General features: G+C 40.8%; 2 protein-coding genes across 9 annotated transcripts; one reads left to right on the forward strand and one right to left on the reverse strand.

The window, feature by feature from the left end:
- The first annotated feature begins 4,631 nt into the window (after positions 1 to 4,631).
- Positions 4,632 to 8,381, forward strand: rassf11 (Ras association domain family member 11). The gene is made up of 3 exons (XM_038723347.1): positions 4,632 to 4,806; positions 5,070 to 5,182; positions 5,271 to 8,381. Exons 2-3 carry the CDS (start codon positions 5,080 to 5,082, stop codon positions 6,575 to 6,577), a joined length of 1,410 nt encoding a protein of 469 aa, XP_038579275.1. The 5' UTR covers positions 4,632 to 4,806; positions 5,070 to 5,079; the 3' UTR covers positions 6,578 to 8,381.
- On the reverse strand, positions 7,827 to 24,370 carry csde1 (cold shock domain containing E1, RNA-binding). Of its 8 annotated transcripts, none has more exons than XM_038723342.1 (22): positions 24,216 to 24,370; positions 21,065 to 21,751; positions 18,688 to 18,876; positions 17,856 to 18,054; positions 17,612 to 17,721; positions 16,620 to 16,706; positions 16,202 to 16,299; positions 16,040 to 16,121; positions 15,465 to 15,593; positions 15,193 to 15,318; positions 14,837 to 15,052; positions 14,572 to 14,742; positions 14,317 to 14,481; positions 14,114 to 14,125; positions 12,359 to 12,466; positions 12,029 to 12,207; positions 11,817 to 11,929; positions 11,578 to 11,697; positions 11,293 to 11,471; positions 11,020 to 11,183; positions 10,742 to 10,874; positions 7,827 to 9,285 (listed from the first exon to the last, which is right to left on the reverse strand). In XM_038723342.1, the coding sequence occupies exons 3-22, from the start codon at positions 18,844 to 18,846 to the stop codon at positions 9,238 to 9,240; spliced, it is 2,598 nt and encodes an 865-aa protein (XP_038579270.1). In that variant the 5' UTR covers positions 18,847 to 18,876; positions 21,065 to 21,751; positions 24,216 to 24,370; the 3' UTR covers positions 7,827 to 9,237. The 8 variants fall into 8 exon arrangements, with proteins under 8 accessions (XP_038579270.1, XP_038579265.1, XP_038579268.1 ...); XM_038723337.1 differs by having other exon boundaries at positions 17,555 to 17,721; XM_038723340.1 differs by lacking the exon at positions 18,688 to 18,876 and adding an exon at positions 19,859 to 20,101 and having other exon boundaries at positions 17,555 to 17,721.
- Between the last annotated feature and the right edge of the window lie 1,434 nt (positions 24,371 to 25,804).

The following is a 25,804-nucleotide window of genomic DNA, read 5'->3' on the forward strand; positions in this document are numbered from 1 at the left end:
CTCTGCTCACACAGGACACGCCAGGACGTAACAGGGAACTCATATGTGTGCAACTCTATTTTAAGTTGTCTATGTGCACACAGGCCTCACCGACAGGCACAGCGTGCAGACAAAGAGACGGGTATGTTTGTGTGAGGGCACGGGTATTATAGAACACCCTGAAGTTGCTCTACACATGTTAGTTGGGTTTTTAGATGGGTGCTTATTGTTGCTGTTGGGTGAAGAGTTTTCAGAAAAACAAACATCGGTTTCAAAAATGATGAACAGTTCATTTTTAGTACTCTGCTGATTTGTGGAGTGGACTTGTCCCATTGGGCCTTTGGACATGTGATGCCTGCACCTGACATTATGTTATTATGACGTTATGTTATTGTTAACAACAAAACACCCAAAGCTCCATGCTGCTACTTTTCAATAACCTTCAAATGAGAAGTTACAGTTTAAAACAGTCTTGAGTAATTTGACACATTTGTTGACCAGCGAAGACAATGAAGTCTATAGATAGCAAAGATTAGAGAGGAAGATTTGATGAATTTCTGCATAGAAGGTCAAATTCTGTTAAGCCTCATAGGCCAACTTTAGAAACAATTTTGCTGTAGTTCCCGTCACGCTGTGAGACTGTACTTAGTCACAGTGGTAATTTGAAGAAAATGTTAACATCAGCATGCTAGCATGCTAACATGCTCACAATAGGTGCATTCGAGATGACTGTGGCTGACTTTCGCAGACTTGATAGTCAAAGATGAGCTGCAGGTGACTGCAGGGGTGGGTCGAAAAAACAGCGCTGTAAAGTCAGACACATTCTACTGAGTGAGCTTACTGTGAGCTGAGATCAGTGATTGACCTTGCAGCATTTTCCCGGCATGCCGCGAGATCAGGCAATACTGTGGTTCTAACGACCCTGCAGCCGCCTTGCTCCCGTGAGGTTTTAATGCCATGTGACATGGTGGTTTTGGGTGTAACATGTTTAAATTAAACCAGTGTTTTTTTTCCCCCCATTCCCTTTAACAAGCCATTTGCTCATTCCCCTGGCACATTGCTATTTAAATTGCAGATTACTTGGGAACTATAAAAACCTAAATAAAAAATAAATAAATAAAGTGTGATGCAGACTCAGCAGAAAGCGAGCTCAAGTGGACAAGTGAGAGTGTGTGCGCCAGTGTCAGTGAAGTGTAAACTCCACTGCAGACTGGAGACTAACATCTGCATCGTCACTGTGCTGCATTATTATAAACTATGATGAACTGGTCCTGAGTCACATTTCTCTCATGTGATTTTTTATTGTGTGTTGTTTTGACGTATGAGTAATTGGTGCAATTGCCCCTTACAACCGTCGCCCTACTTTAATGATTGAATAGGCTGCTATCAGTGCATCCTGACTGATCCTGTCTGAGTGTCAGGAGATTTCAATAAATGAAGTTGCGTTGCTGTAACAAAAATGGGCAGTGTCTCTTTTAATAGGGAGCATCGTATTATCTGAATTAAGTGCCCTTTAAATAGCAGGGAAATACAACTCACTGACTTTACACCAGATGGGGTATGGAACACTTTGGCTTCAGCACTTATAACTCACAGAATTGTTTTAGCTAGAAATCTCTAATTTTTATACAAAGTACCCACATTTGTTTACTGAAAATGGCCCCAATTCAATCATCTACAAGAATATCACAGACTTTGTGAGTTGATGTCAAATACATGATGTTCCTTTGTTTCAACCTAACCCGCTACTGGGGTATGTTGTAACACATGCTGGGGTAAGTTGTAACAATTAGACAAAAGAAGCAAAAACAGATGCCACACCATAGTGTAATAAAAGAATAATGATTCTCTCTCTCTGTAAGAGACTATGTCTGATGACGTGTGTGTGTGTGCGCATCTATGTTAATTTATCTACTAGACACTATTACAGTGTACCAAATAACTAAAATCTTTGTAGATCTTTAGGTCTAACAAAACAAAACATCCGTATGTGTGTATGTACGTACTTTTAGATTTTACTCTTTGGACTACAGGGACTGTTTTTGCGCACATAAGCTGCTGCTACTCTTGTCTGCCCCTCTCCACCGGTGGAAACTGAGTAGGGAGAAGATCGGGTGCCGTTACACAGGCCACCATGTGAACAAGATGTGAATAGGTAAGTACTGGCTTCATGCACTGGTCATAGAGCTGACAAATGAATGCTGGTAACCCTGGTGTACAGGCTTGGTGGGCACAGCGGCTGCATAGGGCACTCTATAAAATATTAAAATCAAGAAAGTCCATATAGGGGATGCAATCAGCCATTGTTAAGCTAGCTGAATTAGCATAATGGTTTGAAATTAGCAGGAGAAAAAATGCATCACATGTTGCCTAAGAAACCTTATATTAATCTGATCAAAGAATTGTATCTGGAATAGTATAGATACAAAAAAGTTTATAGTCTTGGTCAAACAAATTACATTCTTACCTCAAAATACTTTTTCTCTATATATTCTGAAAGTACCCGTTTTAGCCTTGCCGATGTAATCTTTCACTAGAGGGTAGGGGCAAAAATGTCAGAAACTATCTGCATTGCTAGATCCTTTAAGTAATGACTTTTTTTGTTACAGAGACTTATGTAGCACACTTTTGCTTCGCTGTTCCTCCTAAGATGCTGTGCAGTTTGAAGACACTTAACAAGTCATCTATTTTTAGGGAATGTGATCCTAAATGTCAGAGTTCCTCTTATGGTGCAACTAATTCAAGAGATCAAGTTTGAAATGGGCAGTCAGTCATTTCAGCCATTAGAAATTAAAATGCCAGACGTAATTTTTTAACTCCTGTAAAGCTACTGGTGAAACAGAACATTTTGTAAATGGTAATTAGGTCATAAGCCACAGCCTGACCACAGCCTCTGCAAAGTTGCCACATGAATGTGAACTTGAAGAGCAAACTATCAAAAGGCAACAAATTCCTAGATTTACATGAACAGATCTCTGAAGAATTTCTTTTTCATGGTCTAGAGAGATCTGGCTGTTCGTTAGCATGATTATATATCATGAGAAGCTGGACATGTGGGTTACATGGGCAAGAGAGAGCAGGGAGTCCAAATTTCCCCATCTCATATTACTCGGATCATCATCACTCGGACTGTCAGACATTACCACATTACAACAGGTGCTGCCCTGTCCGGCTTCTGATCTGGGAGTTGTTTGGAGATGTTTGCCATGGTTTTCACTTTTCTAATTACTTTCAAACAACATCAAATGATGGCAGAAGCAGCAAAACAAAATGAGTCAAATGAACACAAAAGCTGTGAACACCAGAACATAACAAATCCAAAAGAAACACCTCCATTTATATATTTCCAATACAGTTGGTGTCATATAATGTTTGTTTTGTATTGATTACTACTAGTAGCAAAGGGACCTCTGCTCCTCCAGCGAACTGTAGAGTGCATTACATAACATCTTTCATGTAGTCTTTTTATAATTATTTATATTATATAACTCTTCAAAAGTTGTGCATTTGCGTTAACAAAAATCTGAACTTTCGGAAATAAAAAAGCCCTGATGGGTATGTGCTTGATGGTAATGGTGCAGTTTACAAGTTCAGAATGTTTACATGTTCTCTTTGGATTGTAATCACCCTTCCTGTCAAAAAGATAAAGAGGAACACCCAGATCTAAAAACAGCCCACGACATAATAACTGGCAAATACACAGACAATTTACTGGACCTGTTTGTTTTCAGGCACAGCAAGTTTCATAAGACGGTTTAGATTCTAATCCACAAAAACACCACCTTCTATTCTAGTACATGTTTTCTTACACTGTACGGCACACTACAAAAACACTAAAAGGATGGAAGGTGGAGGTAGCAGTGGTGTGTAATCTGCATAGACTGTATGGTAAACTGGCAGTTAACACTGTCTTTAACAGCAAATAAAATTGTGTTCAACATCTCTTGAAGGTGAATTAAAGCAAGACTGTGTACCTTCGTAGAAGAGAAGAACAAATAGAATAAGAATTATCTTGAATGAAAAGCTGAAGTGATAAGCAATAAAAACACACAATTGCTCAATTCAGCACACTCAGGGATTTTGCAGGAATGAGGTCTGGTATGACCACACGAGGATGCTCACGGCAGCTAATATAAGCTTGTGTTAGCAGAATTCAGATAGATATTGCTGTATAACTGACATCACTGAGTTTGTTTGCTCACTTTAAGACTCTTCTCTATTAGTACTGCTGTGAAGGAATAAGTCAATGGGAAAAATGCAAGTGCGAATTGAGGCTAGCTGTGGCCGAATGAGGTGAACATTAGTTTAAAAGCGAAAAATGTGCCTTCATGACAAGGCCATATGATTTCAATGCAATGACACATGAAAAATGAAGGAGGGTCTGAAGGAAAATGATCAGAAAGCTGGCTGTTGATGAGAATTTGAAAACCTGGCAGCACAAATACATTTGGTTTGAGCAATGTGAATACACATACACAAAGGCCTCTTCATTCCAACTTCAAAGCCTCTTTAAGCACTGATTAACTCAGAACCTTGTTTATAGCTTTGTACTTCCTACCATCTCAGTTCTGATAATGACTGACAAAATGTCTTGTTGTTGCTCATTTCATTTCTGTCGTACAATTTCACACAAACCTAAAGAAATATTGCTGTTTTTTCAGGCAAAATGGAAACTATGCAAGATGGGTGGGATCATAAACTGTCCTCCAGTGGTAGATGCCATCAGGAATTGTAATTGGTTTTAATTGTTCAAGTGTTCCTCGCAACCATAACTTTCCCCCAGAGCAGAGAGGTCAGAGCAGCCGCACTACAGAGAGAACAAAAAAGGTAGGTCTATGTAAATATTTTGTCAGGGATAGTTCTATTAAAAGCTTGTTTTCTGCATTTTTTGGTAGTCTATAGTAGTCACTATAGACATCCTACTAACAATGCTTTAAACTGTCCTCGAACAGACCATTACATGATGGGCAGACATGTAACGGTGAATGTTAATTAAAGATGTCTCTAACACTTCTTCTCTAACAGAGAACAAGTGTCCTGCACAATGTGCCACACACTGACTAAACTTTAATATCCTTTTTAAATCATAGACTGGTTACAATGGAAGTAAAGGTGTCAGTGGATGGTGTCCCACGTGTGGTCTGTGGCGTTACAGAGTACACAACATGCCAAGAAGTGGTCATAGCGTTGGCTCAAGCCCTGGGTATGTATGTCTGTGACTCTACATAGTCATAAGATTTATGTTCTGACATGTTGATCAGGCTGACAAACACAGTCATATCCTTCTTTAGGTCAACCTGGACGCTACACGTTACAGGAGAAATTTAAAGACTTTCAGCGGTGCATGACGCCCAATGAATGCCTTCTGGAGACTCTTAAGAAGTACGGTGAGCAGGCCAGGGAGGTCCAACTCACGCTACTCCACAAGGGACCCTCAGCCTGGGATGAAATGAGCAGGACAAAAGTTGGCAGATACCAGCCCTGCCCGCCATTGAGAAGAAAAGATGCAGGTACCAGAATGCGGCGGGGCAGTGGTTCACTAAGTTTGCATCGTCAAAGCTTGCCACCTCTGTCCTGTTTAAAACAAGAGGCTGAGCAGCAAAAAGAGGACCTGAAAAGACCCAAAAGAAAGTCTCTGACACTCATGGAGGAAGCTTGGGAATGGCTGGAGAGTCTTGGTAAAGGCAAGGTCTATAGTACTGCCTGTGATAAGGAAAGCAATAAGAGGACCGATAAAAGGAATCGTACCTCTCTGGATGTTTCTCTCACTGTTGACAACTCAGGTCAAAGTAGTAGAAGCAAAGTCAGAGGTCAAAAAAGTTTAAAGTCAGACTTGGATCATCAAACATCCTGCTGCATGGGAAGTCAGACGATGGGTAGAGAAAGCAAGCACTCCAAAAAATGTCAAGAGGAAAAATCTGATGACGTGTCCAGTTCAGGCTGTGCTACAACTGAAGATGAGAAAAATAGCCTAACAGAAACCATAATATGTCAACTCAGTTGTTTGCAGGATTTACAGGTCCAGATAGCACGCACAGACAAACAGATTTTTGATCTTGAGGAAAGACTGAGGGCCAAAAAACCTGAGCAGGAAGCTCAGCAGAGAATGGTTGAGGAAGAGATGGAACAGATCAAGTTTTGGGAGAATGAATTAAAGGCAGAGGAAGGTTACGAGAAAGACTTGCAGTGTCAGTTCCTTGAAATGAGGGTGAAGGCTCTGGAGTGCAAGCGGAAAATGCAGGGGCACGAATTCTTCGCTACACAAAACGCTCAAGAGGATTCTGAGATGGTTTCAAAAGTTGTTTCAAATGCTGCCACTAAGATTTCAGCTGTTTCAACTAAAAACCTAAATCTGCAACAATCTGATCCAGATGGGAATGTAAATATTAACAGGAAGTCCCTGCCCAGAGAAGACTTAAACCCTCCTCATGCTCTAGTTCCTACCAACCAGATAAAGGAGCGACGGCCCACAGGGCCTACTGAACTGAGGGAGTGGTGGACACGTTGGTCTGAAGCCCAAAGCTCTCCATCACAGACTAAAAAGAAGGTGATTCACCGCTCTGAGCTCACCATATATCTGGGCAGCACCAAGGTTTAGAATCCAATTAAAAGTGAGGTATGCGATTCTGAGGAAATCCAACACCATCATACAAAGTATACAACAACACAGCAAGCAATGTAACTAACATTAGCTGTCTTACATCAGTTGTGGGTTAACTGCTGCCAAACTAATGTGCAGAGAGGACAAGACGGTCCCAGAGGCAACACAGCAGCTCCAGACAGTGATACTCACAACTCGCCTGCCACTATAGCTATCATCACAACAGCATGTTTTGGCAAGCTAGAAAGCAAGCTGAATGTCCGTGGGCAAGTCATTTAACGTCACCTGACACACAAATCATGGCTGGAATAGTGTTGTGTGGCTCAGTCCAAACACCAGTTTTGTTTTTTTCTAGCGCGCACACAGAACAGAAAAAAGATGTGTATTGTATTAGAATCGCATACCCCACCTTTAACAGAGGTCATAGAGTCAAATATTATAAATGCATAGATCACCCTGGTTTATCTGTATCCAATCCTTACTGTTCCTATGTTTGGGATAGAACAACAAGCACTGTGGTACATCTAGTTCCACATTAGCACAGTCATCTTTTGGTTTATTCTCAAGTGAGCCCCCTAGTGATTGAACAGGTTCCTTATCAGAAGGGAGCCTGTGTGGTCCTCAGCAAGGAAGCAAGGACAAGGGGATCACAGTTGAAATCAAAATAGAACGCCCTTCACAGCAGCAACTGCTTTCATAAGAAGCATTTAAGAATATTCACAACTTTACATTTTAAGATCAAAATTACATCTGCAGGTAAGATCCCTTGCCATTGTGCCTTGCACATCCAACCTAGCTGTCCTAGCAGACAGCTTTCATCCGTCATTCTGAGGATTTGGCCCTCAAGTTGAAAACAATGTACTTACAAATATAGTTATTTATATTATACTGAATGAATTGTATTTTTCACACTGGAACTGTCACTGAGGATTAAAACAAATAATTAGCCCTTAAGAAATTATGGATTACATCAGACTAAAAGCTTTGACTGAGCTTCATCTCTGGTGAATTTGTAAATTGTATCTTCTGCTAAGAAGCACTAGTTGTTTTTCCTCTTTAGAGCACTCAACTATGCATATGCACTAGTGTCTTTTTGTAACAGCTTTTGGCTAGTCTTTAATATAGACAGGTTATTTCTTGCTCTTGAGTGTAACATTGGTCTACATAATTGGTTTTACAGATACTTTATGCAGTCTTAAGGCACCATTTTGTCAAATAAAAAAAGACGACAATTTCACAAAACAGCTCATGATTTTCATAAAATTTTAATTCAATTGTTTCATTCAAGACCATTAACAAAAGTACATGAGAACCTCTGTACGTGGTTCAACTGAAACGTGGTGATCTCCAAAGAAAATTTTTTTGACTGTAACTTAATGTGCAGAGGCACAACAGCTCACCCACCATGTCTCCAGAGCACAATAACTGATATCCTGATTCTTAATGCTTCTTTAAAGTGAATTTCTATTACTTTACCTTTCTCCTTCTTCGAGTTAAATTTGTTATCTGAAATTTGAACTTTCACTAAGGAAAAAAAAATAAAAAAAAGCACACATTACATACAGTATAGTTCAACCCACAGGTTTGGGATGCATATCAGTATTATTTCTACTAGAAAAGAAAGCCACCCTAAGATTGTTCTGAATATTTTGATGGTTGGCTGGGAACAGAGGATACATCTAATTTTTTCTTTAGTTTTTTTTATTTTTATTTTGCTTGTAGTTTTTAGGCACCTTATTCTTACTTAATTCAATATTAGCAGATTGAGTTTCAATGGAAAAAAGCAAAAATATTTGAGAGAGAAAAAAAAAAAAAAAAAGTATAAAAGAAATGCAGATATAAGATGCCACAAGGAATTCTGCACCTGAGAAAGTGGAGCATGTGAATACCAAAAAAAAGGTATCTAAAGGCTCCAGATTGGTAAAAGTAAATCCATTAGATTAACTAATTTGACATTCACATACACCACCCACACACACACACCATGCTTTCACTTCAGCTCTTCAATAAAGCATTTTAAAACTGCTCAAAAAAACCGAGCAGAGAAGAACCCCCAGTTTAAGCTTGCACGTATGAGAAATATGATCCTCCGTATGGAGGGAACCTTGCTTTATGCGTCTTGTAGGAAAGCATACAGTAGTGGAAACCTGTCAATGAAACCATTTTAAGTTTCCATGGGTAAAGGAGCAAAAATATGTGAACAAAAATGGAGCAGATAAAGACATGCCAACAGTCACTCATTCACCCCGGCAAACTACTGGACAGATTACAGGTGCAGAATTCCAGACAAAAGCGGATTCAAAAAGATAGGGACATAGACAGCCACACAGTCATCACTCTGATGTAGAGGGACAAGACCCCCAGAAACAAATAGCTCCTTTCCCCACTATAACCACTTCTAGGATACATCACACACGCACACACTCAGAGACCCCATGTACACTGCCGCGTGGAACTCTGTATCAAGTACATCCTATATGAGAGGCAGGGAACCGTGGAATGAGAAAAGTTGCACATGCTGATTACTGTATGTGTGCGTATGTTTTGTGTATGAGTTTGTGTGTACAAGCATGTGTCAAATCAAATTCCCTTATCCCCTGCTGTTGCACTTTGGGATAGCATCCCACCGTCACCCAACAGTGCGGGCTCTGTATTGCTCAGTCAATGACACCGGGCTGGCGAGTCTTGCGCTCCACATTGAAGCCCTGTAAAAGGAGAGGACGGACATAATTAATGTTGCAGCTGACATACAATGCAAAAGAATACCAATTGACACTTCGTTATGCCACGGACCCCTTAGTTACTGTTGCCAAGCTAACATTACATTAGAAACAGCCTACATTTTTCTGAATTTGTTTTAGATTTTGGAAAGGGAATAAATCGTACTTTCAACCTGTCTGGGTAGTGACTGTTATTAGAAGTGCCCCAGGAACAGTGTTTGACCATATCTTGGAAAAATACAGCAAAAAGAAAGCTAGAAAACAACTCCTTTTGTATTAGAGTCAATGGAACGCAGCCATAAAATGTCAGACCTCAGTTAGAGAGAGTCCTATACTGCGCTGTGATTGGCCAGCTGCGTCTTTGAGGCATGGTTTAGTGAAGGGCCAATTGTAATTGAAAGTTTCAGGTAGGAAGATCTAGAAACGTCTGAAAATCTCAAAATCCACCTATATCTAGTAGTATTATTGTATCTCAGCATTTTTTAGCACATTAGTTGTAAAAGAAATTGCTAATTAACCAATACTAATGTCATCGTAGCCAACCTTGTGCAGGTAAAGGATAACTTCTTATAACTCTGGTTGTATTAGGCCATTGTGGCAAATACTGAAAATCAATGAGGAAGACTGCATATAGCAAGATTCAAGATTCTTTGTACCTCCAGGAAACCAGGAAACTCCAGCAGCTATTGTCACTGATGCTTGGACTCGTAGGGAGAGAGTGGCGTTAATGTAACGTTTTGTAACTACTGAATACTGCTCTTATAAACAGGCTACATGTGCAGAAAACGTTCAAAAGTCAGGATTTACTTGCTTTATTTATTTATTTCTATCAGCCGGTGGTGTTAGGAAACGTTAGTAGTAAAGAGTATGGTTTTTACAAACCAAATAGCCCAGGCCTGTTATGAATATATATTAGTTAAACTTGTTTGGGGGTGAAGGGGGTGGTAGTGAAAGCAGTGTTTCCCATAATTAGCCTATAATTTGGATAATTAGCCTATAATTTGGATAATTAACGCTGACGCCACATATTGATTCTTCTGGGGTTTTTTTTTATTTATTTATTTTTTTATTAGGCGTATTTAAAATCATTTGATTGTGGAGCTGGATTGAGGAGCCTATTCGTGCAGCACCTCCTCACTCCCTCTTTCTCTCCTTAACACCTCTGTGGGAAACGTAATGAAAAGTAATATAGTAACATTACTTATTACTGGGTGATAAAAGTAACTAGTTTAGTAATAAAATTACTTTTTAAAGGAGTAATAACTAGTAATATATTACAGTGTCTGAGTAACTTGCCCAACACTGCTCATTACCAACTTTGTAATTACAATATTTAACATCAAGAGACTTGAAGCTATGATTTCATTAGAATCACATCAGTTCAGAAGTCACTTTCATAGTACAGTAGACAAAATGTGGCAACGAGCATGCTTGATTGTACCTTTGAATTATCAGGACCACGGGGCTGTCTTACAATGACCAGGCGAGGAGCACTGGCGTCATCAAGTGTGATGCTCTTTAATCTGTTCACCAGACGATCAGGACGTGGAGTCGCCACCGGTTTAGGCCCCTCACTGTAACGTTAGGTGCATATAGGTGCGTTTTCAACTTGTGTCACTTGAAAATGTTAGCGTATATCACCAACAAGTTTAGCCAAAATTCAAAGTGAGCCCAAATGTAAACCAGGTTCTACACCTCATTGCCCTCTGGAGTACCCACCTGACTCTGCGTACGTTGCAAGCACTACATTTTCCTGTGCGTTGATTGAGTACAACTGAGAACTCCACCTCATCCCCAGTCTGGAGCTCCAGGCCATCTTGCACTTCTTTTACATGGAAGAACAGCTTCTTGCTCTCACCAACTTCATATGTGATGAAGCCAAACTGGGGCAACAAAGCGACACAACTTCAATTGTTATTCACTTCAGTGTTACCTGTGCAGTAGCAACAGAAACTTCAACACTGAGTTTAGCAATACATAACTGATAACTACCTGGTCTTTGACACACTCCACCATGGCTCTACGCTGAGGGACCACATTACAGGCCATCTTCTGTCCAGTTTGGGCAACTGTGCAAACCTGAAACTTCACAAGTTCTCCTTTCTGCAAACAATCTGCCTTGTTTGCCATACCCATGATTCCAAAAGGATAATTCTGACCTTTAGTTCCACCTGAAACCACCAAGAAGAGGAGTTGTAATATTGTCTTAATTTTGCCAAAAAGAAAAACAGTGCGCTTTAAATGTCGGGTCTACAAGTCTCATAACTTGACACCAACCTTCTTCTGTGACTTCAATAAGCCCTTGATATTCTGTCTGGGAGGGGTCCACACTGCGCAAGGGACGAATGACTTTCCCCATCAACACTGTTGCAACAATGTCATCACCAATTCCATTCACTAGAAGCAAAACAGTGTATTTCACACACCTTTTATCTGTTGACACTTCCACACTGTCATGTCTACAAACATCACAAATATGAAGGTAAATTAAATGGCTGGAATTCAACCCCTCATACCTGCAGCCACTTTGGTAACCTTTTCAGCGCTGACTTTGTTTCCTTTTCCCTTAGAGAGAGTGTACTCGACTGTGTCTCCCAGCTCTAAGTTCTCTAAGTCACCACACATTTCACTGAGGAGAAAACAGAGACCTACTGAGACCTGGATATGATTTGACAAATAAAGCAGCAACTAACTCATTCAAAAGGCCTCTTAGAACTTAAACCTCTACCTGTAGTGAAAGAAAATCTCCTGGTCATGATTAGCAGTCTCAATGAAACCAAAGTTGTCCTTCAGAGTGGCAACAAATCCATGCAATCTCTTGGCATTAGAGGCATTACGGTTGAGGACCCTGATGGAGACTGCACTCTGCTGGCCGGTTCGCTTCACTTCGTTGATTGAGAACTCCACCTTAAAAAAAGGACACAATTTTAATATGTCTCACATATGGCGGGAGCCTGACTAAACGCTCCACTAAAATGACTCACTTTCATTTGTCTTTGAACCATCTTTATTTAAGTCTCAAGCAAAAGTACTGAGTGCAGTGTCACTCAGTAGATACCTTGTCTCCGACCTGTGGGTAACTTCCTCCCTCCAGGTCTTTTGCATGGTATGGCACAGTGAGTTTCACTCCACAGTCTTCATATGCAATCACTCCTTCCTCAGCTTCCTAGAGAGAGAGCAACAAATCAAATCTACATCGTCATTCCAATAACCAGCATCAGCAATGCTCGATCCAGCTGGGCCCAACCAAGGCAGATGGCTACACCTGTTTACAAAACTGGTGTACGGTACCAATATCTCAAGTGAATCAATTAGATGATTTAAGAATATGCAGTCTATTAGAAGATGGTGTGCAGCCTACACAAGCATATGAGGCACCAGCGTGTGCAGTGCATTAATCTGTAGCAGCCTCATTGTTAGCATTAGCATAGTCTACTGCGACAGAGGTACAGCCTACAGTGTAGGTCTGCATAATTAGCCCATCACTACTGTAGTTTCAGCTATAGGAGTACAATTTATAGAAAATGCAGTGGATTATTTTAGGCTTCTTAATCTGTTGTGTTTTTGCTGCTCATTACTCACTAACTGCTTTAAGTGCAAAAACGTCTCAGCTATCTTGAATTCAAATGCCAAAAGAGTACTGGAGACCAGAGAAAAGTTGATTAAATGACTTATTCCGGTGGTGTTTATTTTATTTAGGAAGGACCAAAAGACATCGACCGTTACTGAATGATGATAAATTACTCAAGACACTTAACAGACTGCCCCCCCCCAAAAAAAACATACCAGCAACTGACTCTTTGCTAAGCCACGCCCCCCTTAGTTACTGATGCTAATGCTGTCCGACTTATCACGGCGCTGCCACTGTCCATTACTGCACTACCTGGAGAAATGTTGCCAAATTTTGGGGAAAAAGTTCTCAGAAAGAAGTTCTGCAGTTGCAGTGTGCATTTGAAGGTTGTATTCAGGCTGTCAAACTGACGTTAAAATCAGAGTAAAAGGGAACCACTGACGACTGAGACAAAGGACAATATTAAAGGATCACCACTGTTCCTGTAAAGCTGGGTAGGTCTCTATTCCCTATTTAAATCATTAAATAGGAAAAGCAGTTTTATTACGTTACATTCCATAGTAAGTTAGCTAGCATTAGGTACAATCCACAACTGACATTTTTCTGGATTTGTTTTAGGTTTTGGAAAAGGAATAAATTGTACTTCTCCTTTTCAACCTCTCTGTGTAGTGACTGTAATTATTAAGTGCCCCAGTGTTTGACCATATCTTGGAAAAAATACAGGAAAAAAAAAGCTAGAAAAACTACTCCTTTTGCATAGGAGGCAATGGAGCACAGCCATGGAAGTGTTGGACTTCAGAGCAAGTTCTACACTGCGCTGTGATTGGCCAGCTGCGTGTTAGGGGCATGGCTTGGCGAAGAGTCAATTAGGATTACTGTTTCGTCATTAATTGTGCAGCCCTACAATTCACTGAATAAGTGACAAAGTCCATGGTAAGGGTTAATTGGTGGTCAAATACCATGCTGTCAACTAAGGAGTTAAAGGAGACAGTGGGCCAGATGCCTGCAAGGACTAACCTTTTCTACAACTTTACCCTTGAAAAATAAGAACACCCCCATTAGACATCAAGCCTAGTCAAAATTAACACTTGTAAATACAGCAGTCTTGCACTGTATTATTTCATGACAGCCAACTTTTTAGACTGTTTATCTCTAAAGGTCTTGGAATCAATAATGAGCATCTTCATAATTTAGCGGTGAGACATTATTGATGTGGCTTCATGCAGAAGGTCTAAGTCCTACCTTGTCTTTTTTCTAACCAACAAGGAGCATGAGCAGGACGAAGTCATTGAAGAAGAAAGCAAAGAGGAAAATTAGAACTAAAACAAAAATTGGGAGAAAAGGGGTCGATAATGTGGGTTAAGGTAACTAAAAATCTCATTGTTTTTGATGTACTGGGGGTATTTTCATGCGCTATAATTTGTCATAATTGTGCATTAGGGTACCTTCTCTTTGCCCTTGGAGGGACTGGCATTCTTGTTGCCGTTTGCCACAACTTCCTTGTCCACCACACCCACAAAGCGCTGCTCAGACTGGGTATGGAAGGACACTGTGCCTTTGGGCAGCTTCTTTATGCGCACTGCATGGTTCCTCTGAGCTGACAGCATATCCTGGAAATGACAGGACAGTTACTTTACTTTGTCATTAACAAATAAATATTTTGAATGTGCCTGCTTAAGTAATAAACACAGAATACATACTTTTGTGAAAAGCTTATAAACAGGACCTACAGGCACAACAGTGAATTCCACTTCATCTGAGATGTGCAGCTGGCTCTCCTCTAGAACTTCACTGAAGTGAAAGAACATCCTGGCATCCCGATCCACACACTTAATGAAGCCAAAGCCATCGCGAATTGCTGCAATCACCCCCTAGAACAAGATTGGGTGACAAAGTTACAAATTTTTACATAACAAATGACCACTTCAGGAAAATCACATTGATTTGTTCTTAAGCAATCTTTACCATTTCACGGGTCTCCTTGGTGAAGTTGAAGGTGTCTGGGAGAACGTCAATGTTGGTAGCCCTCTCAAGCTTGTCTCTGCGGTCGGTGGAGATGTTGAACTGTATGTGGTCTCCCTCCAAAAGGGTCACCTTGGACTTTGAGTCCTTCTCACCAAACGGCAGTTCCTTGTCAGTAAAACCAATTCGGGCACTGATACGACCTGGTAGAGGGTCGTTCTGTGGATGCAGGAAGGAAAGATTTGTCAAAGTTGTACATTATATTCTTGGTTTGTGGGTAACAATCCCATGATCGATTTTACAGCCAAACTTCTTCTATTACATAAATGTTCAACTTGGCAGACGTGTAATCTACTTGCCTGGTTTTTGGTGGGAACCTTGGGAATGACCTTGACAACAGTGCCTTCGAACTGCTCAATACTGATATCCTCAAAGATGACTGTTCCTTGGGGAAGCAGCCTCACATCTGTGGCTACTTCTTTACCCTATAGCCACAAGAACACAAAAATGTAAATAGTACACGCACTCTCTCGTAGGATATTAAAACAGGTGCCAAAGTTGGTCAAACGTGGATCTTTCCAAGATTCCTTAGGTATTTTTGAATGGTAAAGTTGAATAACTTAACACCTACATTTCTGTCTTTGATGGTGAATTCAACATCATCTCCAGCCTGTAGAGCCTCCAGATCACCCTTAAACTCACTGTAGTGAAAAAAGATCTCCTTCACCACATCAGCCCTCTCAATGAATCCAAAGGCCTCCTGAAAAACAACACACGGTTAAGCTTTACAGCTGCAGCAACCTACCACTCAAAATAGGAAACCCAGGGCCTGTCTCAAGTTAATCAAAGATTCACTCTGTGGAACTAAAATAATAAAATTGTTAAGGCCAAAGTTGAACCAAATGAAATCAAATTTAGAGATTAAATTTGGATGTATTTTAGTCAACATATCATCCATACGGTGTTTATGGTGGAAATCGTGGAATGGAACGATATACATTAGCATTGCATAGCTAAAGGAAATATGTTTGCTACAAACTCCACCCCTTTTAAAAACAAGTTAGTAACTATGCTGGTAAATTCTGGGTTGATGGGGAAACTGTATGGCTACTTCTCTCAACTGTTTTGGACAGTGAATTTAGTTTTGTGAAGTCAGCTACCAACTAAGACAGGTTCATGTAATTAATATATATCAGTGGCCCTTACCTTTGTAGCACATACCACGCCCTGGCACCTCATTTGCTTTTTCTTCACAAGTTGAATATTACGGGCACTGACAGCACCGGTACTGAAACACAAGAGCGATGGCAATAACCTTGAGTGTAAGCTGGGAATTATTAAGACAATACTGTCAGTGTATAGACTTACTGCTTGTTGGTCTCCATGTAAAAGCTGACTTTGTCGCCTGTGTCCAGGTGGATATTGCCCTCCACGTCATCAGGAGTGTAGGTAAGGTAGAACACCTCCTGTGGGAAGTCACACCAATGTCAAACTTTGTTAAAGGGAGTTACACACCTTTTAACCCTAAAACTATTTTACATTCAAGACCAACCATAAAGAGAATGCACTGTGGAGGATAAATATGCTACATTTAACATCTTACATCTCTCCACATTAGTGACACATTATAATTCATAATGTGAAGGCATTTAGCAAAACCCAGACAAGCATGAAACAAGTAAATGAGTGCTGTCTGTACAACGTCCTCATGAGTGGAAGTATTAATTACATTAGCATTCTGCCTTTCACTGATCAAGCATGCTGTAATCCAAGCCTCTTCTCTTACCCCATTTCTTTCATAACAAACACTGCCAGTGGGCACCTGGCCGGGAGCAGACTTTCCATCCAAGTGCACTGGGATTGCTGACACAACCTGCAGAAAAGGGAGAACATTTGAGGTGGAGGCCTTTCACACGGCTTTGCAAATTGTAGGTTAAATATTCATTGCAATTACATAGCCCGATTAAAATATTCCTGGACATGTAATGGATGAAATGGCTGAATTTCAAATGTCACAGTAACAAGTATATTAAGCGTCACAGATGTGGTGCACAGTCCACACCTTAGCAGTGTTGCATGGGCATGATTGTGCCTCAGTATGAAATCTGCAACGTGTCAGGCCTCCTAACGGCCTCCAGCATGTTGATAACCTGACTGAACAAGTTAGTAAGTTAATCAGTATGAGTGAGCAGCTTTGTGGGGCCACATTGTGCTGTGCCTTTAGACATGATCTAATTATGTGTATGCATTACAAGACAAGTAGCCATCACTTACTTATACATCACCAATAAGTCAAGCACAAAGTCTACCATGACACTGCTCTACCATCCTCCGCTGAGCTCAACTTAATGATGCAGTAGTCAGGCTGACTGACTCTTTACAACAGTGTACAAAAATGGTTGTTGACACTGATCAACTGAGCTATACTAGTTGCTGTGAGCATTCACAGAGAAATGAATTACACCCGCTGGGCAATTACATTGATCACTTGACCATATTTGTACATAACACCATAACACCTCCAGCAAACATGCATGTCAAGCCAGTTTGAAATTCAAATGTATTGTTAATCTTCATGGAAAAAAAAAAGATGCGGGATCAGAGGGGGATCCAAATTTACAGTATACTTACAATGACATCCCTGCCCTAAACACAATGGGCCATACAAATGTTAAGTTGACAAACAAGGACAGAACCAAAAATAAAATGGTGTTCCTTAACTGGATGAATATAACCATGCAGCACAGTTAAGGGATAGGCGTGCAGGTCTGGCCCCACCTGGCCCGAGATGCGCTCCTCTGGCAGCACCTCTGGCTTTATCTTTAGCAGCTTCACTGCTATGGGCTTGCCAGTGCGCCTGTCAGAGGATACCTCAAACTCTACATCATCTGAGGAGAGAAAACCAAACAGTAAGCACACTTAACACACAACTTACATCTCAGTAATGCAGCTTATTTATTTTTCCTTTCAATATGTTCTACAGGTTAAGTATTCATGACTGAGAAGTCAAATGGCCTCTCACCTCCTATTTTAAGCTCCTGCAGGTTGCCATTGTACTGGGAACAGTGGAAGAAGAGACGAGCCTGACGTTCGGAGCACTGAATGAACCCGTATGAAGTCAGGAGCTTCTCCACCACACCGGTTTCTCTCATGCCAGGCCCTGTGCCGTTGGCGTACGCAGTGTGTCCATTGTTATGGAGCATGCCAGGGTCAAAACTCATCTAGGGAAGAGGGGGGAAGTAAGTGTTAAAAATACATCCAGTAGTAGATCAACATGGTGCAGAAAAACAGTTTAATGCAGTGTTTGATGCCAACCTTAAAAAACAAACACTTCAAAACATGCAGGTACAGCAAACTTCAGAGGAAGTGGGGAAGGGAAAAAGCAAAAGTAAATCTACGTCAGAGTCTTCTGGGGCTATCTTGTCATCAACGGGAGAACACACAATAACGTCTAGATAGAATTTCAGGATAATCTATACCCTTGACTGCAAATAATAAATTAATAAAACACAACACTGTGTGGTGCTTCCTGATTTGCTTACAAGTGTCATGCACTCAACTTGTCACATGATTTTAATCCCCAATCACCTAAACACTAACAAAACGTCACAGAAATTTCATGCTATTCTGTTAAGACAGACTAATATTCAAAACTGTTCACTTCCTTCTACCAACCAGCCAGTGATTATACTGGAATATCAATAAAACTTATCAAAAGCTGCCACTACACCCCGGTTTAACTAACTTTACACGCAACTACAAACCATGCTGTTAGCAAAAGTCACACGACACAACAGCAGCTCACAGAGCTGTTAAAGTCAACGTGGGCACCACCGAACATGCCCATCTCTTACTGATCTCTGATACAAGGGAGTCCGCTTGTGTTTTTTACTTCCTGGGTGGGGATGGCAAGAGACGGAAGAGGAGCGGGGGATAGGCATGGGACCAGTAGAGGTAGATGGGGCAGACCCAGTGTTGCGAGCCACTGGAGGTTCAGAGGAGCCTCTTTCCATGTCTGACACTGGTGATCGAACTTTGATGTGCTGTTGGGAGGAGGCAACAGCCTTGAAAAGGAGCATAGTGATAGCATCAACTTTTTAAATTACTCTTATCCAGATAGCACAAGTTATTGCGCAAAACCAGTTATCCAGCTTTTGAAATACTCTTATTTTACTTGACCTTGCTAATCTGCCGATATTTCGTATTTTAGCTCATCACAACGACCACCAATACTCAAACTCTGTGGGAAACCACGACACCAAAATACTAAGCAGAAATCCCTAAGGCCTCTCAGTATCGATGGATCTGCTGGCATGACAATCTCACAATACACCATTAATCAAAAACACTAATAATTGGTTGGAAATACTAAAGCAGTCAGACAGGGATGGCTCTACAAAGACGGCAGACTAAAAAGGATCAACCAGCTTCTTTGCACAGCCAGTTAGGGTGAAGTGATTTACTCAAGGTAGAGTAAAATAAAACTACTGAAGATGGAGAATCAGACAATGCAAATGACAGGTCAAACAGCGGTGCCTCTATAGTGGACAGAGAGTTGGTGATGGGTTATGAGGGGGACCCAGAGCAGCCTCTAATTTTGGGCCCTGTGCTGCTACTCTTAACACATTTATCAGTTTTTCCCCTAGGGACCAACTAGTATGAAGTTTGGTTTGTATTGCCTTGGTCTGAGTGAAGTTATGTACCAGCATAAATGTAGCCCAACTTGATCTGCCTGCGTCACGGCAAGACTAAGGTTTTACTGCATTGTGACGCAATGTATGAAATGTGTAAAAGAAAAGGCGGCTCTATAAGACTACCCCCCGCCCCTCTCAGGACAAAAGTCTACAGTCTAATCAGAACACCCCCCACCCTGCAGCAATACAATTGAGTAGAGGCTAGTCTCGGGAGCCCGAAAAGGATGAAAGAGGTTAGGCCATTCACAGCAGAAAGATGCAGGGCAAGGTGGGTGGATGGGTGTTCGATGGGGTGGGGCACGTAGACAAGAGGTGGGAAGGTGGAACTTACGGATCGGCCATATGGCGACAGGCTGAGTCCGACAGGGGAGGTGCTGCTCAGGTCAGCGCTAACAAACGCGGTGGGTGGCGACGCAGGCAAGGTAAACTCAACAAAGCCTTTCCAGGGGCTGCCCATATTTTCCCATAAACTCGGACCAAACTTGCTTGAGCACTTGCTGAACTTGATTAATGTTTTTCCTTGACTCTTAAGTACTATTTTATGTAACCACCCAAATGATACACCGCTGGATGTCTGCAAGGGTGAAGAGAGGAACAAACATAACGGGTAAGGTAGATCGGTCAGCCAGTGTGCCAAGTGTCACAAACAAAAGGAAAATAGCTGTGGGCTTTTATCCCCCAGGGAGGAAGCTGAAAAAGCAAAGATCTGGGAGGATATGACTTGAAAACAAATAAATAAAAAAATAAATAAAAAAAGAAGGTTATTCTCCAATTATTCTCCAACTAAATTGAACAACCAGTTTATTAGTTTGGAAGTGGTGGAGGTTCAGTTCAGCTGGTTTGTGTGAAGTGTTAGTTATCTCTAGCAAATAACAATGTAGGTCACTGACAATAGAACGAAAACCTCAACTCAGTATCATCTCACACTTATTTCACATTAGGAATGTCTAATCATGAAAAAATAAAAAGGAGCAATGAAAGGCTCAAAGGCTTGCAGCAGCTGCTTTCACTGGTTGAAGGTGTGCTAATCAGTGAAATCAGCTGCTGCAAATAGAACAATCACTGAAGATGCTGCTATTTAAAATTGAGAACCCTATATTCTAATTTATCATTGCCAGATCGATCCAGATACAGTTATAGCACACGTGTTTTGTCAAAGCGGGTTGTTGTTTCAACAAACTAGGACAAACAGACGTTATTTGTGTTCAGTGATAAAAGAAAACAACCTCTGTATTGTTGCCCCAATTCAGTGCAGCTGGCTAAACTGAATCAGAATTGAGTTACACAATCTGTGTTTGTACATCTGTATATTAGGGTAATGTGTACAAACTATTCACCAGTTAGTGTTTCTGAATTCCACCCAACTTGCGATATCAAATTTTATCCAACTTCTTTAACCCCTTAGCAGGGACAAATTCTTGGGATGGGGCGGGGAGGAAATCATTCAGAAATGACAAATTAAATCATAAGTGACTATATACTTATAAAGTTCGGTTAACATAATAGGTCTCATGAAAGGACTACAACTGAGACCCACCTTTATTTGTTGTCTTGAATCTTGTAATTCTCAGGATCTTGATGACTGTGCAATTCCTGCAGATCTCTTCATGCACACAGTTGAACACACACGCACACTTACAGGTTTCTGGCACAAGTTCTAGATGGTTGCATAAAAGCAAAAAAGTGGGAGAAAACTAGCGCAAAAAAACAAAAAAAAAAACCAACAACAAAACTAAAGGCTAACGCAGGTGCAACAACACTGCTTTTAAAAAAAAAAAAGAACACAGTGGGAGGAGTAAAGGGAGGCAAAGTTTGGGGCTCTATGTGGGGAAAAACTAGCAGATAGCAGCCCACTCCACACCCCGGTGGTGAGTCGGTGGTGTGGTGAGGATGAGGAGGGCTAGGAGCAGCGTTGGGACGTGTGCTTTGTCAAAGCTGTTGAGTAGGCACAAACTTCTGGTTTCAGATCAGTTACTGTCTTCTCAGAATATGCTTGGGCATAGGATTGCTTCTCTTCTGTGTTTCAATTGGGCTGACGTGAATCTTCTTTGGTCGTTTCAGGATTTGGTTAGTTCTTGTGTTTTACACCCTTGAAGTGATCCTTTTTTGTCTTCAGTGTTGCAACTTCGCTTGTTTTGGGAGATTTATCTTCAGTTTCTTTGTTATGATCTGAACTTGAAGCAGTTGCGGATGGTACAAAAATTCAGTTCCGTTTCACTTCATACTGTTGGGGAAAAAGCAAATTTGGTTAGCTGAGCAGAATTGATGACTTTACCTCACGTTGGACAATAACTTCACAGATCAAACTTTTAGGGTCAACAAAAAAAAATGTAGAAAAATTTCACATCATCTGTTGCATGAAAAACAGTATCAACCCCGAGGACCAGTGCCTTGAGGTTTTTTGAGAACACTAGATTCTTTGACCCCAGACTCATGAGTATAAAAATAGGTTTTCCTCAGATGCCTTTGGATACAGCCCACAATGCCAGGCAGCTGACTTGCAGGCAAGAGCTGTGGATCAACAAGTCCTTGAGCATACCTTCAGTTTAGGCTATGATTTTTATGGGACCATTTCTGACCTGGGCCTCTGAGTTGTCATTCAACAAAGTTTGTGTTAATTTTGCTAATTGTACTTAGAAACGCAAACAGATCTTTATCAGTATATTAGAGCACAGTGTTGTTGACCTAAATACACTACTTTGAAAACAAGCTGGGTGAGCCAACCGGGACACATGATATCTATTCTGCTGTGACTGTGTTGCAATGACTTCCATCCTTTCCATTTCCTGTAAAGGTTAAAATATAATGTTGCAAAAATGCTCAAAACGAATTCCAAGCAGTAGTTTTGTGAGGGACCTCCTTGGTATTTATATTTAAATGTCAAACCCAGACCCACTTTTGTCTAGTTTTCATTTACAATGCTTGGATGAATACTATACACATGAACTAAAACTGCACAGCCAAATGAGTGATAGTACAAACAAAGAAGTCAGTTATCACAAGTGGGTTAGAGGTTACAAGCAATGAACACACAACTCTTTGTGAAAATCTTGGAGATGGGCTTTTCTGCTCCACCTTACCAGCTTTTGGTGACACAGGAAGAGTGCTGGTGTTTTAAGTCCACTCACAACTTACACTAAACCAGCAGCACCAATTGGCAGTTGAAGCACTTTTGTATGAAACTACCGTTTAGCTCAGTAATTGTTAAACAAGGCAGACAAGGAATCATACAGATTGTACCAGTTACGGTAGACTGGCTAATAAACCCACGATAAACTCGAGACTTGCAAGCTTTAACACGGCGGTGTTAACCTGGGTCTGGGCCAGAACAACAGCCGCCCTGGCGGGACCAACCATGTGACTTCCCAGCAATCCGCCATCCTCAGCTGGAACTGTTAATATGGCCTGATCCAACCCGTTGCGGCATGCAACTTTATCGAAAACGTCACATCTAACGTTAGGCTTGCCAGCTCATTTCCAACACACGTCAAACACATCACAATATGTGCCTTAACCATCGAAGATAGGCAACTTTTCGTTGTCTTAACTTACTGCGTAGTAGTCATAACACACACGGTAACTGTTACGTATAAACCTCATCTTAATGACCTTGTGTGGACCAACAGAACCAGACAGATTAGCATCTCGCTAACGCTAAAGTCGTAAATAGCACATACCCCCCGGGCGTTTCCGACTCTTAAATGGAAATTAATTCACTGCGACATTGTCAGTAAGTTACGCCACAAGTTGGCAGATCGGGCATTTTAGGCATTTGTTATCGCAGGTGCATTGCTCTGATTTCGCGGAAAGTAAGCATCAAATTGTGATATTTCTGTAAACTGAGACAAGCATAACGTTAAGTTACCAAGCGCAATCAAAAATAAAAAAAGATCTACTTGGTAACGTTAGAAAACTGAGGCTTGTTCCAAAACGACTGGCTGTCGCGACCAATTCGACACCAATGTGACAAGCGACTAATTTGATATATTTGAGAACCAGATAACGTTAACGGTGGCACTTCACACTTGCTTCCGATACAGGGTATTTTGCCAGAAATTGTACGGAACAGACAAAAGGAGAGTTTCGAATGGTCGACTGGAAAGTGACAGCCGACATCAAGACTAACGTTATTATTATCCAGGCTGTGTAACGTTACACTTCCAACGAATCAAGGTCAAATTAAATTGTCAGAGTTGTGAGTTCATTATATTCATAAACAGATAAATGTTATCGGAGCTAGCGGCACGAGGACTGAACAACAAAGAACGGTCGGAGGCTCAATTTAACATTGATCAATTTATGTTAAGATACTAACGTTACATCTTAAAATATTTAACAGTGGTTTCACACAAGTGCTGGGTCTTCTGTATATTGGGGTACGATTAAGAAATACGTGGTTGTTTATTTGTACCGTTAACAATGCATATAGGCCGTTCACAATGCTAAGCGGCTAGCAGCGGCTACACTTTGCTAGCATGCTGCTGGAATATTTGGTTCGTGTGTGGCGATTTATGGCGAGGAAAAACACGGCTACCCCCACCCAGGCCTGAGATCTGCGTATGATTAAACGTAGGACAACCCGTTCAAATCTAAAAACCCGCTGCATGAGAAGCAGACGGTGTCTTACTAACACATTTCAAACAAATGTTTCAATTGTTATTTGAAAAAGGACATTTAATAAAACTCACCCCAACAGCTTTCAGCACTGTCACCAGCGCCGCTAGAAGCAGCACGGCACATTACGTAGTGATTAGGGATGCTGCTATCGCGATATTTGACAACGTTAGGAAAACCAAAGAGTTTAAAGGAAAGAGTTGCCTGCCTGTGCTGCGCAGCTGCTGAAGAGTAGCCCCGATTGGAAATCGCACCTAGTTGTATGATACTGATGGTAACATTTTCTCTAACTTGCTATCTCGACTCCAAACCCCCTGTTACTGGACACATACTGTAGTCATCGGCATGTCGTTCGCTAGTCCCTGAAAACTGATCTAACACGTGTACCATATTGAATTCCCTGAGAGTGACTTTTCTCCTCCTATTGTAGAGTTTCTGTGGCCACACGTTGCAACTTCGGGGTGCGTACAAGAAGGAAATGGATTATGGGGAAATGTCATTTGAGGCCACAAGGCTTCTCACTTCAATCATTCACTATTTTGAGTAAACAATTGAATCTGTAGAGACTTGAAATGCTGATGATACGCAAAACTCTTAAATATGCCGATTAGATATTTGATGGCTGATGAAACAGCTCAGAATATATTTATTTGACATCCCACAATTAGACCTAGGCCTACTTGATTTTCAAACAGAGGCAAGGGAGTAGACCTATATAAATGATCAAAAGCCTACAGTCTAAGCATTGCTTTATTCTTGTGTGTCCTTCTGTGAGATGGAAGGTTAAGCATCAGCATATGTCATAGGTCATATGTAGGTAGGTATTGGGTTTTAAACTTTACCAAATTCTTTATGACACAAGGAAAATTACACAGCAACAGTGACCTAGCATGGTGTTTCTTCAGTTATCTGAAATAAACTAAACTAAACTGAATAGAATGAATGTCCAACCAACATTAGAAAACTTGTTTATAAAAACATCCTGTTAAGGAATGTCAAGCATTTAAACATGTTAATGTGTGATCTCAGACATCAATATCAAATCATTTTTAACCATTTTGCTACTTGACTAGTTTGAATCATAGACTGTATAAAGCAATTTTGAATGGGCGAGCATTAGGCAACAGCACGTTGTATTAAAATGTATTCATTTCAGTTTCAATTGCACCCAAGTTAATGCGAACTTTCTGATGGCATCTTGTTAACACCGGCAAGCGTCTCTCATTATTGTTACAATAAAAGGCTGTTGATCTGTTCACTTCAAGTTATTTTATTCACTTTAAGTTTGTTTATTTGGTTTCCCTTTGTTTTTCATTTAACCGCTATGCCTTCGATTTGCATTCAGTTAGTCAGAAGGATGATGTTGATGCATCACAGATCAAATTTCTTTCCATTTATTGTTTATTTAACCAAGAAGGTCCCATTGGGATACAATAACTCTTCTACAAGGGAGTACTTGAACAGCAAAAATAAAATAACAGGTACAGGTGTGGACAGGTAACATGACCCCAAAAAAGCATACCAAAACACAACAAACAAATACAAACATACAGGCATCAGAGCTTAAAAGGAATCATGGCAAATAATGGAACTTGTCAAAAAGCAATGACATTGGTTTGTCAAAACTGATTTTAAAATATTTTTTAATATGTTAAGATAGAGT

The sequence above is a fragment of the Micropterus salmoides genome, unplaced genomic scaffold (assembly GCF_014851395.1).
Source record: "Micropterus salmoides isolate LMB-PRFRI ecotype aquatic unplaced genomic scaffold, ASM1485139v1 Ms_hic_scaffold_16, whole genome shotgun sequence".
Classification (NCBI taxonomy): Eukaryota; Metazoa; Chordata; class Actinopteri; order Centrarchiformes; family Centrarchidae; genus Micropterus; species Micropterus salmoides.